This window comes from Sinocyclocheilus grahami, unplaced genomic scaffold (genome assembly GCF_001515645.1).
Source record: "Sinocyclocheilus grahami isolate Dianchi unplaced genomic scaffold, SAMN03320097.WGS_v1.1 scaffold124.1, whole genome shotgun sequence".
Taxonomy (NCBI): domain Eukaryota; kingdom Metazoa; phylum Chordata; class Actinopteri; order Cypriniformes; family Cyprinidae; genus Sinocyclocheilus; species Sinocyclocheilus grahami.
This window is the reverse complement of record NW_015505303.1, coordinates 493,691-513,161: the sequence shown is the minus strand read 5'-3', so window position 1 is coordinate 513,161 and position 19,471 is coordinate 493,691. Positions and strand designations below refer to the sequence as shown.

General features: G+C 36.1%; 1 protein-coding gene and 1 pseudogene across 3 annotated transcripts; one reads left to right on the top strand and one right to left on the bottom strand.

The window, feature by feature from the left end:
• The first annotated feature begins 22 nt into the window (after window positions 1-22).
• LOC107590049 (post-GPI attachment to proteins factor 2-like) lies at window positions 23-13,447 on the top strand. 3 transcript variants are annotated; one of them, XM_016278657.1, is made up of 6 exons: window positions 23-545; window positions 2,623-2,872; window positions 4,057-4,163; window positions 5,412-5,520; window positions 9,561-9,578; window positions 9,659-9,749. In XM_016278657.1, exons 1-6 carry the CDS (start codon window positions 378-380, stop codon window positions 9,694-9,696), a joined length of 690 nt encoding a protein of 229 aa, XP_016134143.1. In that variant the 5' UTR covers window positions 23-377; the 3' UTR covers window positions 9,697-9,749. The 3 variants fall into 3 exon arrangements, with proteins under 3 accessions (XP_016134143.1, XP_016134144.1, XP_016134142.1); XM_016278658.1 differs by lacking the exons at window positions 9,561-9,578; window positions 9,659-9,749 and adding an exon at window positions 12,784-13,447; XM_016278656.1 differs by lacking the exons at window positions 9,561-9,578; window positions 9,659-9,749 and adding an exon at window positions 7,386-8,433.
• On the bottom strand, window positions 13,433-18,656 carry LOC107590094 (rho-related GTP-binding protein RhoG-like; annotated as a pseudogene).
• Between the last annotated feature and the right edge of the window lie 815 nt (window positions 18,657-19,471).

Below are 19,471 nucleotides of genomic sequence, written 5' to 3'. Positions count from 1 at the left end.
ATCTACTGGTGCCACAAAACCGGAAGTGTTCGCGATCTGTACTCGCATCCAGAATAACAGTCGGAGAATCTAGACTTTTAACAATTTTGATTGAATAGAATTATTAACTGTTTATTTACTTGTACTGACTTGAATATCGCTTCATTTAGAGATCGTCTAACGTTACTATTAACCGCGCAACAGTGAGCCGGAGGTGAGCGAACAGTCGCTAAGCATGTAACTCAAGATATAATCCAGAGCCACGCAACTTGAGCTCGGGCTAATTATCAGACATTTAGTTTAGAGCTGCTGTCATCACAGCATTGCACTTGCAATGGGCTGCGTAGCGTCGATCTGTAGATGTTGACACATCTGGAGCTGTAATTGGCCGAGGGAAGATGCAACAGGTTCTGTACGGATCTGTGGATCGAGACCAGCCTCTCATCCGTGTGCCTTTCACCCGGTTAGCGGTGATCACAGTGTGTCTGCCTCTGCTCGGCCTCGTCGCCTGTATCGTGCTGGCTCTGCTCTACCACTACAACGAGGCGACCTACACACACTGCGAGGTGAGAACCTGACCGTTACTGCTAGACTCACTCGCATCCCCTAATATATATATATATATATGGGTACAGTCATTTTAGACACTTCCAAAACTGTTGCATCAGAGATGGAAATACAATTTTTTAATACATGAATATGATTCCATCTTTGTTGCCATCGTTTTGGAAGTGCCTTTTTCTGTTCTAAAGAAGGGGGGTACTTTTGTCTATATGGTGTATGTACAAGTCATTGGTGTTTGGTGATTGGTGAGTTTTTGGCTCAAGGTCTGCATTTAAAGTCACACCAGAGGTGTTGGGTTTCTGCAGACCAGTCAAGTTCTTCCACACTGACTGAATAAATCATTTATTTTTGAAGCTTGCCTTATACGCAGAGGCATTGTCATGTTAGAATAGAAAAGGGTCCTGTTCAAACTGTTGCTATAAAATTAAAGCACACAAATCCCTAGAATATCATATATGCTTAAACATTAAGATTTGTACTCATGGAAATTACTAAAGTAGTCAAACCTGTTCATTAGAAGGGGGTGTCCCAACACGTTTGGCAATATAGTTTATAAATCAGTGGGGTTGCTGTGATTTTGTGAAGTAAGACATGTTCCTGGATCAACATTATTGTCCAAAAATATAGACTTAACCCAATCCCTACCCCTAATTCTAACCCTACCCGTAATCTGTTCCTAAAATCAGTGTGAAATGATAGCTGATTAACAAGGGTGTAGAAGCACCTAACCCTGCTCATAAGCCTAAACCAGATATTTCCTGGTAACTTCTCCCTCAATTCTGATTGGTTGATTGGAATGCTGTTCCAGGATCAACAAGGATGTTGAAATCTTGGTGAAATCACGCTCACCGTTTGGTGGTGTTCTGAAATGAGGAATCAAAGTCCTCAAAGTTGTGTATTTAATATTTGTTAAAAAAAAAAAACTCAAATGTAAATTAATGTCCCAGTCACATTTTTTTGTTTAAGTAAACATGACTTACACTATCAGAAAAAGAAAAACTAAATCTATTTTATATTTTTACATATACAATGCAATCTATATTCTATTTATTTAGCCAAGTATGAATCTCATAAAGTTAGTGTTTTAAAGCATTTTACATTTATGTCAAAATAATAACTCATTAGCGGGGTTTATTAGCTAATAAAAACAATTAGCGGGGGGGGGGGCTAGTTGACAGGTTATTATCATTATTTCTTCTGGACAATAACCAATCATTTGTATTCTATAATGTTTTTCCTATATTTTCCTAATGACAATATTATGATTGATTTATTTACTACATGTTTTTGCTATTTTTATCATAGAATAAAGCAGAAAATATATTTAATGGTTTCGGGGGGGGGGCTAATTGACAGGTTATTATCATTATTTCTTCTGGACAATAACCAATCATTTGTATTCTATAATGTTTTTCCTATATTTTCCTAATGACAATATTATGATTGATTTATTTACTACATGTTTTTGCTATTTTTATCATAGAATAAAGCAGAAAATATATTTAATGGTTTCTAAAGACTACTGTAATGATATATCAATTAGCACTGCATTATTCATATACTTGATTTATTACGTGTAGATGACCTGGAAAAACACAAAAATCATATGTTGTCACAATCATGTATTGCCTTCACGTATCATCAGTCAAAACTTTTATTCAGCTTCGCTTCACCTACTAAAGGCCTATATATATATGTGTATGTATGGATGTGTGTGTGTGTGTGTTTTATTTTAATTAAACTATTGTGTGTCATGCATGATATTTATCATGCGAATTGTGAAGAAATTGTTTGGAATTAGTTAATGCATGTGTGATGTGTACATGTACGTGTTATTTTGTCAACACTGTAAAATTTGGACTTTGGTGTCAATTTATTCAATTGATGGAAACAGTGTAAAACAGTACTGTTGTCTCCATTCATTCATTGAAGTGAATGTTAGATGTGTTAATATTTATAATAGTTATATGTCACAAACTAGTTTTTATGTTTTGTGAAGAAAAGCTTCAGATTTTCACTTGCCTGTGCTAAACTTGCAGTGACATTGTAATAAAGATCTTTTAAAAATGGGGTTCACAGGTTCCTAACTACCTCCCGTCCATCAGCGCAGCCATCAGTCTGACACCGGAGCGCTACATCTGGCGTTTCAGCATCGGCCTGCATTCTGCTCCACGCTTCCTGGTAGCAGCAGCATATTTGAGCTTTTACCGCGGACGCTTTTCCAGGAGGCTGACGGAGCAGCTTTTGAGTGTTCTCACATTCCTCTTAGCTTTAAGTGAAAATGTAGGGCTGCTTCTGCTCACCTACGTCTCTTCCAATGAGACCTACAGTAAGTGCCTTTTTGGACCGAAGCCCTGAGTCGTGTTTGAATACGTGTACGCAAATGCAGGGATGCTGAGAGCGCTTGCTGGATCGCTTAGATGTGGTTTTTATTATATATTTTTTATTGATTAGTTAAATGTGGCATGTTTGTATATGGCTGGAGATGCAAAAATGTGCTTTTAAACATTTCAGTTTTTACCCGTGTTGTAATTGTATGATGAGATTGTTTGATTTTTCTTTATCAGTCTGACATTATTTTCATTTAAAGCAAACCTACTCCCAGTAAGTGTATTGTAGTTAAAAACTCTCATTACTCTAATACTAAAAAAATAATGAATTATCACTTAAATTGAAAAGTATCAATTGTAAAGCATAATTTTAAGTATGCATTATAATAGTTTTGATTTTGCTACAATGATGTATAGTACACTACCATATATAAGTTTGGGTAAGATTAGTTTGAATCATTTTGAGTCTCTTATGCTCACCCAGGCTGCACTTATTTGATAAAAAAATACAGTAATATTGTGAAATATTATTGCTATTTAAAATAACTGTTTTCTAGTTTAATATATTTTAATGAAATATATTCCTGTGATGGCAAAGCTGAATTTTTAGCATCATTAATCCAGTCTTCAGTGTCACATGATCCTTCAGAAAATCGTTCTGATATGCTGATCTTATTATCATTGTGAAAAACAGTTGTGCGGTTTAATATTTTAGTGGAAGCGTAACATTTTTTTCAATTTTATTTATTTGTTTTTTTTTTATAGACATTCAAAGGAACAGTGTTTATTTCAGATAGAAATCTTTTGTAACATTACAAATGTCTTTACTGTCACTTTTGATCAATTTAATTCATTTAATAATTAATTTCTTAAAAAATATATATATATATATCTTACTGACCCCAAACTTTTGAACGGTAGTGTATATTTCAACATTTAATTTATATTGAAGTAAAAACAAATCAAAAAAAAAAAGAATGTGAGCAGGATAATTTCCTTTACTATAATACAGAATAATAAAACATGGATAAATTGTAAAGAAAATGTTGCTATGCAAAAACAGGTTTCATTTTGTAATGCAAAATGTATTTTTTTTCCTGAAATTGTTTTATATTATTTTTACATGAAAAACATGCTTTTTGTACATGGTTTTTAATGCTGTGCATGTACGTGTGGTCCACAGGTGTCCATAAGAGCGGCTTCGTCTTGTTTATTGGCAGCTCCCTGTTCCACATGATGTGCACCTGCAAGCTGTGGTCCTTGATTGCAAAGTATTCCCTCAGTGCAGAGGTAATGACTTCTCTGTATTCTAGGCATGCACTTACTTGCCCACAACTGTTACAAACAGACCGGCAGAGGGCAGTATAATCCAATCTCTCATGTAATATACATTAAAACTATATTTATAGCCCTACTTTGTTTTTAAATTTTAAAGCAGCACTATGTAACTTTTGGCGCTCTAGCGGTTAATAAACAGAATAAATAAACACATCCCGCGGAAGAACATTCCAACCGGAGCTACTTCTCTAAGTTTATGTCTATGGCGATTCACGCAGGTATGTGTTACTCCGCAGCGGTGACGACCCGACCAGGCTACAATAGTCCAAATATAAGTACTTATTATAAGTGTACCGTAGTGATTCGGAAAAACGTGATTTGGAAGATGAATTCATGATGTACTCGCTCATTATATACATTTAGCAAATTTTGAACACAGAAAAAGTTACATAGTGCTGCTTTAATAAATAAAAATAAAAATAGTGATTTATATTGTAAGCCCTGCTGGAAACAGGAACATGTAATGCAAATTAGGTGTTTATTTATTTTTATTTAAATTATTATTTTATTTATTTAATGTATCTAATCATTTATTTGGAATGCTCAGTTGTTGATTTACATTATAAAAAATGCTTTTTTAATTTTTTATAATGCATCCAAATATACATACTTCACTTGAATGGCAGTAACATTAGGTAGTTGTTGTATGCCTGGATTTCAGTCATACTATAACGAACACACTTTTTTAAAAAGTCGTAAAGTAGGCCTATGTTTCAAATCAAATGTAGTGCCAATTTGGACAGTTTGTGATTTCAGCTAAGTTTAGCTTTTAAACAATCCATACACGCAGGTCCTTTTCTGATTGGATGAAACATGATCATGTATGACAATTTTTAGATTCAGCCGATACATTCACTTACAGTAATTATTCAGATATATTCTTAACACCCCAGTGATCTTGACACCACGAGCACAGCTCTAATAAAAGGTGTTGCTTGTGCTGCTGGGTGAGAATCATGGGAGTTGATGTGTCAGAGACCGCAGTGTAGCTTTATATTTCTATTGCTGTGAAAGTGCAGCTGGGGTTGTGTGCTTCGGGGGAAGTGGTTACTGTGCTTTCACAGAACCTCGTCCCACCTGCTTGCCCCACATCTTGTTGCAGAAGAGAACTGATGACACTGTGTGTGTCTTCTTTCTCCTTTTTCTTGTCTTTCTTCTCTCTTTCTCTACTGCATCTACCCAAACCCTGTTTGACGTCAGGAGATGATGTCATACCGCTGGAAGCTCCGCCTCTTCCTCTTCAACGGTTTCTTCGGTCTGTTTGCTGCTTATTTCTACAAGCGGCACAACGCACACTGTGAAGCAGGAAGTGAGTGCAACATCTTCGCCGTTCTCGGTCATTCACCCCACCCATGTTCCACTCGACACTTGTTCCATTTTGGTGATTTTACATGCTTAACATGAACTCGCAAATTCACTTTAGTATAGGGACCAGTTCTCACTATTAACTAGTTACTTATTAGCAATCCTATTATTAGCATGTTGGCTGTTTATTAGTGCTTATAAAGCACATATTCTGCATGGCCATATTCTACATCCCTAATCCTACCCAAAACCTACATTTAACAACTATCTTACTAACTTGATAAACAGTAATTGGGCGTTAATAGTGAGAACTGGAACTTAAAATAAAGTTTGACAACAAATTATAACTATTTATCTGTGTTTGAAGTTCTTAAAGGGATAGTTCACCCCCCAAAATTGTGATTAGTTAATAAAATTAATGTTGTTCCAAACCAGTATGCTGTTAAGTTTGGGTTCAGTATGTTTTTAAAGAAAAGTCTCTTTTGTTAAAGGGGTCATATGATGTTGCTAAAAAGAACATTATTTTGTGTATTTGGTGTAATGAAATGAGTTTATGCGGTTTAAGGTTAAAAAAACCCACATTATTTTCCACATACTGTACATTAGTGTTTCTCCTCTATGCCCCGCCTTTCTGAAACGCCTCGATTTTTACAAAGCTCATCGGTCTGAAAAGCGAGGTGTGCTCTGATTGGCCAGCTATCCAGTGCATTGTGATTGGCCAAATACCTCAAGCGTGTGACGGAAATGTTACGCCCCTACCATGTTGTGATGATGCCCTGTCCGGCCGGAGTGACGAGACAAAAACATTCGCGGCGGCGGCGGTGGCAGCAACAATAAAGTTACACCTTCTTTCTTTGCGTGAACATTTGGGCGGCGTTATGCAAATCTTACCACACAGTGACGTAGACGTGTGGGGGCATGTTTAAACGAGGCGTTTTAAGAGGGCGTGGACCAGTCTTAACTTTTATAAAGAATATCTCTTTGGGTTTGAGGCTTTAGTCTTTGCAACTTTAGGGATCTTATCTATTCACGAACAGCTTGTAACACTCCAAAGAGAAAGGAAAACTTGAAATCGCATCATATGACCCCTTTAACAGAGGCTACATTTATTTGATCAAAAATACAGTAAAAACACTAATAGTGTGAAATAGTATTACGATTTAAATGAACTTTTATATATTTGAATTTTATTTTAAAATGTAATTGATTTCTGTGATGCAAAGCTAAATTTTTCCGCATCATTACTCCAGTTTTCATTGTCACATGATTCTTCAGAAATTATTCTAATATACTGATTTACTGCTCAAGAAACATTTCTTATTACAAATGTTGAAAACTGTCATGCTGCTTAATTTTTTAAAGAAAAACCATGATTATTATTTGAAGTTTCTTTGATTCAAAAGAACAGCATTTATTTGAAGTTCTTAATGAATTTTCTGTAAAAAAAAATCCTTGCTGAATAAAAGTATTAATTTAATTTAATTTCTTTAAAAAATTTAATTTAATTTCTTTAAAAAATAAAACTGACCCCAAATCTCAAATTTAATATCCATTTTTCATATTGTACCCAAAAATTAAAAATTGCTGACAATGTACTCACGCTCCGGCCATCCAAGATGTAGATGAGTTGGTTTCTTCATCAGAATACATTTGGTGAAATATTTAGCATTATATCACTTGCTCACCAATGGATCCTCTGAATTGAATGGGTGTCGTCAGAATGAGAGTCCAAACAGCTGATAAAAACCAGAGGGTGAATTTTCATATTTGGGCGAATTATTTATTTAATTGAAAATAATAATGTATTTTGCCATTTAAATGGCATTGATTTACCGCACTTCAGTAATTTCTGTTGTCTCTCTATGGCAGTTTACACATTCTTTGCTTTTTGTGAGTATCTGGTGGTGCTGTCCAACATGGCCTTCCACATGACTGCCTACTGGGACTTTGGAGGTAAGGAGGTGATTGTTGTAACACCTCCAGAGGGAAAGCGCTTCTGACACAGGAAGTCAATACTTGCATCATCTCCTTGAAACTTGAGACTCTTGAGGGCTCTGAGGGTGGCACTCATGCTGATTTAGGGTCGACACTGATTGAGCGAAGACTGTTCACATCTTCACATATTGTGTTTTTAACTCAGTTACTTCAAAAATTCAATACAGATGTTTAAACAATCATTGTCAGTGGTGTGCTACATTTTGAACGATTACATTGTTTATTCAGGTGTAATTGGAACGGCTGATTCATTACTTCAAATAAATGTATTTGACTTGTCTGTCTCTTTCTAATTGGTTTGTCAGGGTCATGCTTTGGTTTCACTCGAAATGATGTGAAGTTTAAAATATTTGCTTATTATTTGTTAAATATTTGCAAGTGTAAAAATAATTGAACTCTTGAGGAGTGATGATGGACTTTGACGTCGTGTCAGTTGGTTTGCAGCTGCTGTTTCACAAGTGCAGCATTGAGCTCATACACACTGACTGCTCACGCTACTGAAAGACATTTAGTTCAGTCACACCTTTGTAAACGCTAATGTAAATCATGTGAAAAGTCATTTTAAACTGCCTTTTGCACAGCGTTTCTTGTGTGCCTTTAGTGGCTAGAGAGCACTGTAAAGTTTACATATTTCTGTGGTCAAATGTAGAGCGGTTATTGATCGTGAACAACATGGGCCCTAGGATGCATTTCAGATATGATGTTGCCATTGGTTGAATGAGAAAACTGGCTCAGTCTTTTCATAGAGCAACATGATGTTGTGAACATGATTGCATATAATAATGCTTTTTATGATGTACCAAAATACTTGGTACAAAATAATCGGGTGCCAAATAAATATTTGGGTGAAAAGTAAGTGGATCATTTCTGAGATTAGCACATGCATATTTACTGGATATATTGGTACCCTATTCATTAATGGCTGATGTTACAGATTTTTTTATTGATTGGTATTGGAATGATTCTTTTTTAAGGTTTATTTTAAGGTGTCCTTGTATAAGTGTAATAATACAATTAAGTACTAAATAATATGTACTACTATAGGGATAGGGTTTGATTTGGTTTAAGGTAAGTTGCTTGTAATTATGCATAATTTACTGTTATTACAAGTAAATGTAACATGTAGACTGTAAAATAGTGTTACCTTAGTTTTTCATTCTATACATTATTATTTTTATGCTTAAATTCAGTTGTAGCATTTCAAATGATTGATTTTTTTTATTTAGACAAAAAAAATAGATTTTATAGCAATTTTATAATAATTAAATACATTTTGATCAGCCCACATTAGTTTATTTTTTTTATTTTAAAGTAATATTATAACATAGAGGTTGCAGATTGGAGTTGTTGGTTCCTTTTGTGTAGAAAGAAATGTAGTGTAATATAAAGTCTTCACAAATAACCTGCGTTTTTTCTTCTTTTATTTTCACTTCTTCATTTCAAAATATATATATCAGGAAAAGATGGTCATTATATAGCAGAATTGCTGTTAGTGAGGCTCAAGTCAAAACTTTACTGAGGAACGGGCAAACGAATGAAACTAAACTGACAAAAGAGTCATTGTTAGCGCTTGGAAAACAAACAGAGGTACCAGGAGCTAATTTCATAGTCAAATAAGAGCGGTCAGGCAGCAGAGAGTGGGGCGATTGCAGGGAAAAGCACCGATAATGAGTGACAACAGAAATAGACTGGATGACCAGTAAGATTTAAAACCAAATATCATTCTGATGGCAAATTGGGAGTGTTGTTTATTTACTCACTGATAAAGGAAGCTTGCATGCAGAAGAGCACTAAAGGAAATCCCTTCTCCAGCATTCCTGATGGTCTAAATTCACTGACCAACTCTGACCTTTTCAAAAAGTTAGTTTAAACAGAATCTAGCAGACAGATAGTTAAAGGGATAGTTCCTCCAAAATGAAAATTCTGTTATCTCACCCCGTTTACTCACCCCTATGTCATTCCAAACCTGTACAGCATTGTTTTTTGGACCCCGTTGACATTTATTGTATGGATAAAATGGTTATTCCAAATATATTTTGTGTTCTGCAGGAGAAAGGAGTCACACAGGTTTGCAACAACATGAGAGTGAGTAAATCATGTCATTTTTGGTAACACATACTTTAACTTTTACTTTCTTTCTTGGTCAGATTTGGCACTAATATGGATTATGGACGCTTCAGTATAGTTCAGGCGTGGCGAACGTCAGTCCTGGAGAGTCGCAGCCCTGCAGAGTTTTACTTCAACCCTAATCAAACACCTGAACAAGCTAATCAAGGTCTGAAGGGTTATTAGGAAGCTACAGGCAGGTGAGTTTTAATTAGGGTTGGAGCTGAACTCTGCAGGGCTGCCCTGGTATAGTTGAAATACGCTCCAGTGAACTTTGACTTGTCTGAACAGCTCTGCTGTAATCACTACCTACTGCAAAAGCTTCAGGCATTTGTGTGTGTGTGTGAGAGAGAGAGGGACCAGATATAAGGTTCACGCTGTTTTGACTCTATATGTTCAGTGTTGTGTCATTATCACAGTCAGATAGGGAAATACACTATACCTGCTTCCTCTTTTAATCTGTAAATCAATATGACTGGATGTTTTGAAATAAAACATTTTACTGAAATTGTATCTAGTAGTACTATGGACTTATTCTTTGATGTTTCAAGACATACTACCATTCAAAAGTTTTTCTTTAAAAAAATCATACTTTTATCGAGCAAGGATGCATTGAATTTATCAAAATTGACATTAAAGACATGTATAATACAAAACATTTCTGTTTATTGAAGAATCCTGGGGGGGAAAAATTTAATTTCCACAAAAATATTAAAGGTGCAGTAGGAGATCTTGGAAAATGCTAGCTTTAGCCTGATAGCACTGAAAGCGAACGTCCCACCCTCCCTGCAATCGCCGTCCAAAGCCATGCCCCCTGAATGCATTTACGCTCACAGACCAGAATACCAGAGACAACATTACTACAATAGGCTACTTCAGCGGTTCAGGGATCATATTGATCGGAACACAGTTCATGCACGTAGCTCACTTCTAACGAGCTGGCACAACCGCTGGGCTTCATCATGTGTCATTCACCGGTGAGAAAACTTTACAAATACTACAATACCAGGAAGGAAGATCGGGTTGTTGATGTTTGTCTGCCATTCTCGCTCTGTCTGCACAGTGTGCGTGAATGCGCTGATGACGTATCCTGTCTGCGCGAACAGGGTGCGCAGAGGCATGCAGATACATATGTTGACAGGCAGGTAGGAAAGCATATTAAAACGCTCGGACCTAGCATTTTGATTGGACGAACATTTCTTGATCCTACGCCTTCCACAGAATATATAAATACAGACAAATACATTTAGACCACTTAACTTAATTATTGCTATCGGGATATGAAGAGACTTTCAACCAGCATAACAAAAAATGTTTCTGAAGACAATCACCTATTGAACCTTTAAGCAGCATAACTGTTTTCAGCTGTGATAATAATAATAAATGTTTCTTGAGCACCAAATCAGCATATTAGAATGATTTCTGAAGGATCATGTGACACTGAAGACTGGAGTAATGATGCTGAAAATTCAGCTTTGCCAATACAAGAATAAATTGCATTTTATTCGAATAGAAAACAGTTATTTAAAATCATAATAATATTTCACAATATTTTTAATCAAATAAATGCAGCCTTGGTGAGCATAAGAGACTTCATCAATATATTTTACTTTCTCTTGTTTTCAGTTTGATTGTCATATACAATGCTTCATGGGATTGTAGTTCGTTCCCTCATTAAAGCAGTTAAATACACATTCTTGTATCTTTGTCTGTTTTCGATTTTCAAATACTTTTTTTTTTGCTTCAAATCAAAATTTGTAATGTTGTGATTTACCTCATAGCTGGTTGCTTTAGTTCATGGCTTAAAACTCTGGCTCCTGAAAAAGTAAGCAGGCACAGTTGCGCTATATTTTTTCTGTTGGTATAAATTTTCACGCACAAGCACTGTGTTTTAAAGATGCTGTGTCAAAGTGCATGCAGCTTTTTAGAGTCTCAAAACCCTGCTTTGTTTCCTTTACATTCAGCTGTGTCTTGAACGTAAGACTGCTTTCGAAGACTGGAGTAATGATGCTGAAAATTCAGCTTTGCCAATACAAGAATAAATTGCATTTTATTCGAATAGAAAACAGTTATTTAAAATCATAATAATATTTCACAATATTTTTAATCAAATAAATGCAGCCTTGGTGAGCATAAGAGACTTCTTTAAAACATAAGAAAATCTTACTGATCCTGAACTTTTGAGTGGTAGTGTAGGAAGACAACAAATCTGCTGGAAACTTTCTTACAAATTATGTGATAAAACAGTTGTGATAAAATTACAAATATAACATTGATAGAAATGACTACAATTCAGAACTGTAGTTGGATGTTAAAATAAAGCAGTTTGAATTTTATTAGGATACAATTTTTTATCAAAATGCAAAACAAACAAATTGTATTCATTTGTATAAATTACAAATTGATAAATGTTTTATATAAAATTGGCTTGGGGAAATGACCTCCGAAGGTTTAAAGGGTGTCACAAGGTGTCTCTTTTGTTTAGTGAGGCAAAAATGCATACAAGAAAAATGAAAAATAAAATAAATAAAATGCATCCTGTTCCGTGAGACTGACTGTAGCATCCACACAACTCTCAGCTGAATTATTCAATGCTTGAAAAGTATTGCTTTCACATGACTTGGGATTTCTCATACATTTATGACCAAAAGCACACATACAGACTGAGCAACACATGTTATGACTTAAAATTCATCATATGATTCATGCACAGTGAAGTGTTTCTGTTTGCTGTGAATGTATTGTCCTTAATGAGCCACAATATGATCTTCTTGACTTTCAGCTAACATTTGATCTAATGCTAATAGGCTAAACATTACAGAAAAAAAATGAGTTAAAATACCAATGATGAAAATATACTTTTGTCCTTGGCTTTGAAATTTGAAATACAACAATCTGTCTGCTTACATATATAATAAACTGTATATAGAAAGGCACTGTAAAGTCATACATTCATCTAAACAAGCAAAGAAGGTAAAATGGTGATCATTTAAAGCTTGTTGATAAATCCCTGAGCTTTGAAATCTACAAGCTGAACTCGATCTTTAGCCAGTTGAAAGCTTCCTTCCTTTTCGTAATGGCTCATTTAGGATTGTGCTAATTACATCGACACAAGCTGCTCCCAAATCAGTCATCAAGTGAAGAAAGTGCCTTCTTTTCTAAAAAGGTTCCGAAGCCCCACCCTGGAGTGCTGAGGAACAAAAAGAATGATGAGTTGAAGGTGCAGTGCATGCTGGGACCACTGTTTCCTGAAGGGACTGCCAGCCAGTTTCCCCACTACAAGGAAGTAAAGCCGACAAGCTGCCAGGCAACAACACCCTCATTACTCATATAAGACCAGGTATGTCTAAGGGGCCGGTTCACACAGAACGCGTTTTTGCTTTCACTGCGCTGCTTTTGAATAAAGTATGACAGTGGTGTTCTGGAAGTAAAAATCCCATTCATTTTCTGAATAAGAGATCAACTTTGAACGATAACTTAGAAACCTTTAAAGACAAACCTGCTGTGAGCTATGAGGTTGTTAATCGTTGGTGTATGCTTCTGTTTAAACCATCAGCCCGTATAACTTTTTTTTTTTTTTTTTCAAAAAAAAACTACATTACCCATGATTCTGCACAAAATATCCACCAATCGGAGAATTACGTCAAGCAAATGAGGGACCACCCACTCCCATAAAGCATGCTCTCAAACAGTTTAAATATTTGTACATATACGCATATTACGCATTAAACATAAAATATGTTGTTTCTACATACACATACAATCAATATATTTTACTTTCTCTTGTTTTCAGTTTGATTGTCATATACAATGCTTCATGGGATTGTAGTTCGTTCCCTCATTAAAGCAGTTAAATACACATCTGCGTCTGCAAACACGTCCTTGATGCCGTCCTGGCTGAGTGCCGAGCACTCCAGGTACTTGACGGCGTGGATTTGGCGAGCCAGAGCCTGGCCCTGCTGGTGCGTGATGGGCGCCTGGTTCTGCTCCTTTAGCTTCTTCAGCACATCTGCGTCGTTGCGAAGATCGCTCTTGGTCCCCACCAGCAGGATGGGCACGCTGGGACAGTGGTGCGTCACCTCTGGGTGCCACTTGTGCTTGACGTTCTCATAGGACGGGGGGCTGGAGATGGAGAAGCAGATGATGAAGACGTTGGTCTGAGGGTAGGACAGCGTGCGAAGACGGTCGTACTCCTCCTGGCCTGCCGTGTCCCACAGATTGAGGCTGATGGTGCGGCTGTCCACGGTGACTTGGGAGCTGTAGTTGTCAAACACGGTGGGAATGTACTCTTTGGGGAAGGCGCCGGTCGTGTACGAGATGAGCAGGCAGGTTTTTCCCACTGCTCCGTCCCCCACCACCACACACTTGATGCTCTGCATGATAGAAAGGTGACCACTCGACTTCAGCAGTCTGCAGAGAAAGAGACACCGCTCTATGTTAGAGGACAACATGACAAAACAGTGCTTAGATGAATAAAAGAATAGGTAAATACACAATGTATCAACACCATATCGGTTATCAAGCTGATATTAGAGTTTTTTAACATTTATTCATATTGGCCGATATTGGGTGTTCAATTTTAAAATGAATCTTCAAAAACACAAATAACATTAATTCTGTCATGACAACTCTTGGAGGGATTGGCATGGTAATGTACATGACAATGTTAATGTATTTGGTCTTGGCTGAATAGATCTGCTACGCTGCTGCTGCTGCTGCGGCAGAGCAAGTACAGAGACTTGCTACTACCAATATATCCACAACATGCTGCTGTGAGCATGTAAGAGATATTGCTGCTGCAAATATAACATACACAAAATAACCTCATATAGCATACATGAATCACCTCGTAGCAGATCTATACAGGTGGAGCTGGGGAAGGTGGAGGGTTTCTGAAGCAATCTGCAACTGCTACGGCAAGCACTAATCATATATTTGAATGTTGAGCAGCGAGCTCATTGGCTACTGATACAGGAGAGAACCAATCAGCTGTGCCATGTGATAATGATGTCAATAGGTCAGATTGAGTTAGACCTATCGGACTGCGCCATCTAGAGTTTCATGCCAGAACTCTGTATTTATCATCTTCAGCGAAACTCTTAACTTAATATTACTATACAATACTATATAATACAATACAAATGTCTTGCACAAAAATTTGGTCCAAAAAAAGGAAGTCAAACAGTATGTTTTTAAACAGCCATTAAGACTTTTGTATTCAATATGGTGTCAAATAACACCAAATACAGAGAAACGAGAGCAGCTTACAGACAGTGTTAATGTAGTATCATTTATATTTGATTTGAATTATTATCTTGTGTGCTTTTGCCACATTTATCTATTAATTTATTTACATATGTTTGTTTATTCAAATTAAAGTCACACTGAATTTGTATACACATTAGTCTTGGTGTTAACAGTAGGGCTGTCAAATGATTAATCGCGATAAATAGTGATTACTTTCATCTAAAATTAAAGTTTACATAATATGTGTGTGTGTACTGTGTATATTTATTATGTATTTATTAGTGCTGTCAAATTATTAATCACATCCAAAATAAAAGTTTTTGTTTACATAATATATGTATGTGTACTGTGTTTATTTATTATGTATATATAAATACACAACACATACAGTATATACATATAAAATACATTTATATATTTATATTATATTATTTTATATTATATTTAATATATAAACATAACATATTTTTCTTAAATATATACATGCATTTGTTTGTATTTATATAAACATAATAAATATACACAGTACACCCTCATATATTATGTTTTATTTTGGATGAGATTAATCGCGATTAATCGTTTGACAGCACTATATAAATATACACATATTTATATAGGCATGTATATAGTCTTTTATTTGTAATTTATATAGGCAAAACACTATACTATAAATTTTAATATGAACTATCACAAAATGAAAAAAATATTTTTAAAAAATTGTTTAATTATAAAAATAATTATTAACATATAGGCTTCAGCCATAATTTAACTTAATATCAGTGCACACACATATTTCAGAAGGTCAGAGTGTACAGTATGAATGGATCGTTGGAAAGAAAGATTTACAAACATGCAAAGAGAGGGACAAAAGAAAAAGGTTAACAAAGACCTCTAGCTGTTTGTGTTCATGCAAATGTGTAGCATGTTGAGGTCATTTGGGCGTTTATAAAACAATGTTTTGAATATACAGTCAGCCTCCCCTATAGTTCCTTCTACTTCCCTCTGCAGTTTTATTGATAAGCTGTGTATATATCATAACACAAATGAATTCCCACTTGTAAATTAGGGGATTATTCACCTCCTCGGAAATGCACAAAAACAAGAGCTTTTGTCCTCCATCTTTCTTTTCACTTTCCATTTGGGACATAGTCAATGGAAATATGACCAATTTGGGTCATAAAAATGACTCAAATTGCTCTCTGTAGGAAGCATGACACGCAGATTGAGATTTTCTAAAACATGTACGCTGGAAAATGTCAAAACACGTGTGATATGTTTCAGTTAATGCTGAAGACATTTAATGTCAGGGGACTGACTGAATACACATCTGTAGATATTCAACATTTGTGAAAGTCTGTGCAAAGTCAACATGGGTAATTGCTGTTTTTGTGGAAAAGGAGCTGGAAAGTAGATTTACTGACCAGTTATTGTCTGTTAATAATTAAAAAATGTTGTTACATGATAGGCTGTTTCCCCAATAGTTTGATCATGATATCCAAGCCATCTTGCTTGTAGCAAATGTGAGACTGATGTGTATTCTCACACAGCAACTGAGAGCTGTGGAGTTACGGCCGAAAAGCTCAGTTCTCCCTTTCTTTCTCACTTATTCCAAGAGTCTGGCAGATGTTTGACTCCAGGAGAAAGGAGTGAGACGGACTCTGCCCAATCTCCAGAGACGCTCAGAGAGAGAAATACTCAGAGCCCTGGCCTCCTCTGCAAGGCGTTAGCCAATGTGGTTAGTGAACCAAGAGCTCAAAGAAACAGCAGTGACAGCTCAGTCTGGGTGGAGTCTGTCCTGTCACTTACAACACAGCTTTGTAATATCACAATACCGATGGTTAGCAGCAGAACTGCTCAGTGTTATATAAAATGGAGAAAAACAAAATACTTTTTTTACTGTGTGAAATTCATACTTGGGGTAGGGTTCAAGTCATGTTGATATGGCGACTTAATAGAATATTTTAATATTCAACCATCAGAAAACCTAATGATTGATGACTAATGTGAATATTGTCTGTAGTGGTTATGGCCCTGTTCAAATATAATTTGTAGGTTTATCACACTTTATCACTGAGCCGAATGACACAAATCATGTGTAAGCTAACAGAGGAACAGGCAGTCCTAAAGGCTACTAGTTTTTAGCAGCAAAATGAGAACTTACACTAGATTGCAAAGTATGCAGAAAGAAATCAAAACTAGAAGTGGTCAGTTACATTTATCCATTCTTACTGAATCTAGAATTTAGAATCTTTCATCATAAAACTGAAACTAAAGCGTTACTGTCCGAGAGATTGTACGGTAATTGCACACTATTTGCTCTGTATTTCCTCCACATAAGCAGGTGAAAATAAGAAAGAAAAAATTATTTATGACACAGCAAGTCACCATCTTTCCAGTGACTCACCGCAGAAAAGTGTGCCTCAGTGAGCCCCTTGTGTCATTCAAGATATTCAGCTGTTTTGTAACAGTATTTTCACATTAGGAAGTTAACAATAACAGCTCTGAGTGTGGATGAGTGTGGAAGATCCTCTCACAGATGGGCTATTATTTTTGCTAACTAGAATGACAGTGGTAGATTAGTCAAATATGCTAAAGCAAATAAGATTTCTCTAATGGAAGCTGCTATTTGGTTCGGAAATAGATAAATATCCCAACTTCTGCATGGCTCTGTTGGATTTTAAAATGAGGATGTTTCTCAGTTCCTCATTCCCTCTGGAAAACCCAACTGCCTTTTTTTCTTTCTCTCCAAAATTGCATAATTCCCCATTCATTTTCTCAAATGACCATATTATGTTTCAACATGCACACCCAAATTTTCACAGAAAGGTCTTCACACCAGGAGGATGGGTTTTGTGATAATATATAATCTACATTAAAAGACATCTTTGTTTATATCATATAATTTGTCACAGTAATTCGTCATTTGTACTCTGCTTTATGAGTTTCTCGTCAGTAGCCTACTTAAATTCAAAGTGGTCAAAACTGTCATGAATTCGTAGCTGGAGTTTGTATGAATTGAATTGAGTTCAAAATCGAAGACAGCAAATTGGCATTTATTCGCATAGAACGGCACTTGTCAATACTCTTAATTACAGTGCTTTAGTGCTCTGTGTTGTTCTATGGGAGTGGCCCCTATTCCTGCTCTCTGATTTAAAAACTCAAGCATCCAAAGCGAGAAGATTGCAGCAAATTTAGCAAAATCTCACACGTTCCAAATTCTCAAACTGCCTCTGCGCAGTTTCTCTTCAACAAACCAAGCCAGAAATGAATAAGCGCATACAATATGTTGTCTAACAAACTGTAATCTATATATCACAGGTCTACATACGATTTTTAAACAAACATATCTTACCAAACATATCAGATGCTCTTGAGGACCGTAATCCCGCTGCTGTGGAAGTAATTGTTGAAGTCTGTTGGACGTGAGTGTGTAACCCCTCAGAGAGGAAGTTAATGGCTTAACGGCATATTTGAGGAAGTTTACCGAAGTAAATGTGGCTATGACAATGTTTAAGAGGGCGTTACAGTCTGTCTACACTGCAAGCAAGCGCGCTTCCACTTTAACCGTGCGCTGTCAGCTCTGTTGATTGCAGTAGCTTCGTTCTGGTTTTGTCGCGTCGTCTTGTTAGTTTGCAGTGTAGAACATATGCATCACGGGGAAATCCCGTAAGGAGGAGCCGTGAGAATATCGACTTGAATCATACACAGAGTCGTGGGCTTATCATTTTCCACCAAAATTACTGCTACAAATGTGAACCTTTAAATGAATAATTTACGCAAACCTGGGCCCATATCGTTACAAATTCGTTATAACTTTCTTCTTGGGGCACAACAAAAATAGAAGTTTGGAATAATGTTCAGGCTGCTCTCTTCCATCCCTTACAAAAATCAACCATGGTTTTATTGTAGTAAAAGTGTAGTAACCTTGTTTTTTGCGTATTGATTACTATTTGTAGAACCACAGTTTTACTACAAATACCTTAGTTAAACTATAGTTAGTATAGTAAACCCATAATGGTCTTGACTTTGGGAATCGCTCAAATCTTCCAGAAGGGTTCTGTCTGTTCCTGATTCTGATAGACACTTCACAGGCGTGACCAATGGACTGGAGAGTTACTGACGTTTTCGGTTACTATTTCTGTTGTTCTAGTTATTAGTTTATAGTAAGTCACTTAAATAAATATTTAAATCAAGCTGCCTTTTAAAGTGCTTTCAGAGGTCATCATCTATTTTCCCAGGCCCCCTGCCTCACTGGGGTTAATTCTAAATGGGCTTCTCTTTCGTCTTTGAGGTGGATCTCTTTGCATGCATCTGTAAAAGGCTCTAAATTGCATGTATTACATCCAGGGCTGTGTTGACTTTATCCAACTGTTTCAGAAAAGGACTTAGCATCTCAGCTCCTAGTGGAATGCCTTCCCCAGAACATTTCTCCTTTTATAGGAAATGGTGGGAATAATAAGATGTTCAGTGTTATCTCCCTTTGAATCTCATTATCTAATTTTTTACAAGCAATGTATGTATGAGTCAAAATTTATTTTTGTGGTAATCAACATTGTCGATTGATCTTGATCTTGAACCCAAATTACTACATTAAATAGAAAAACAAT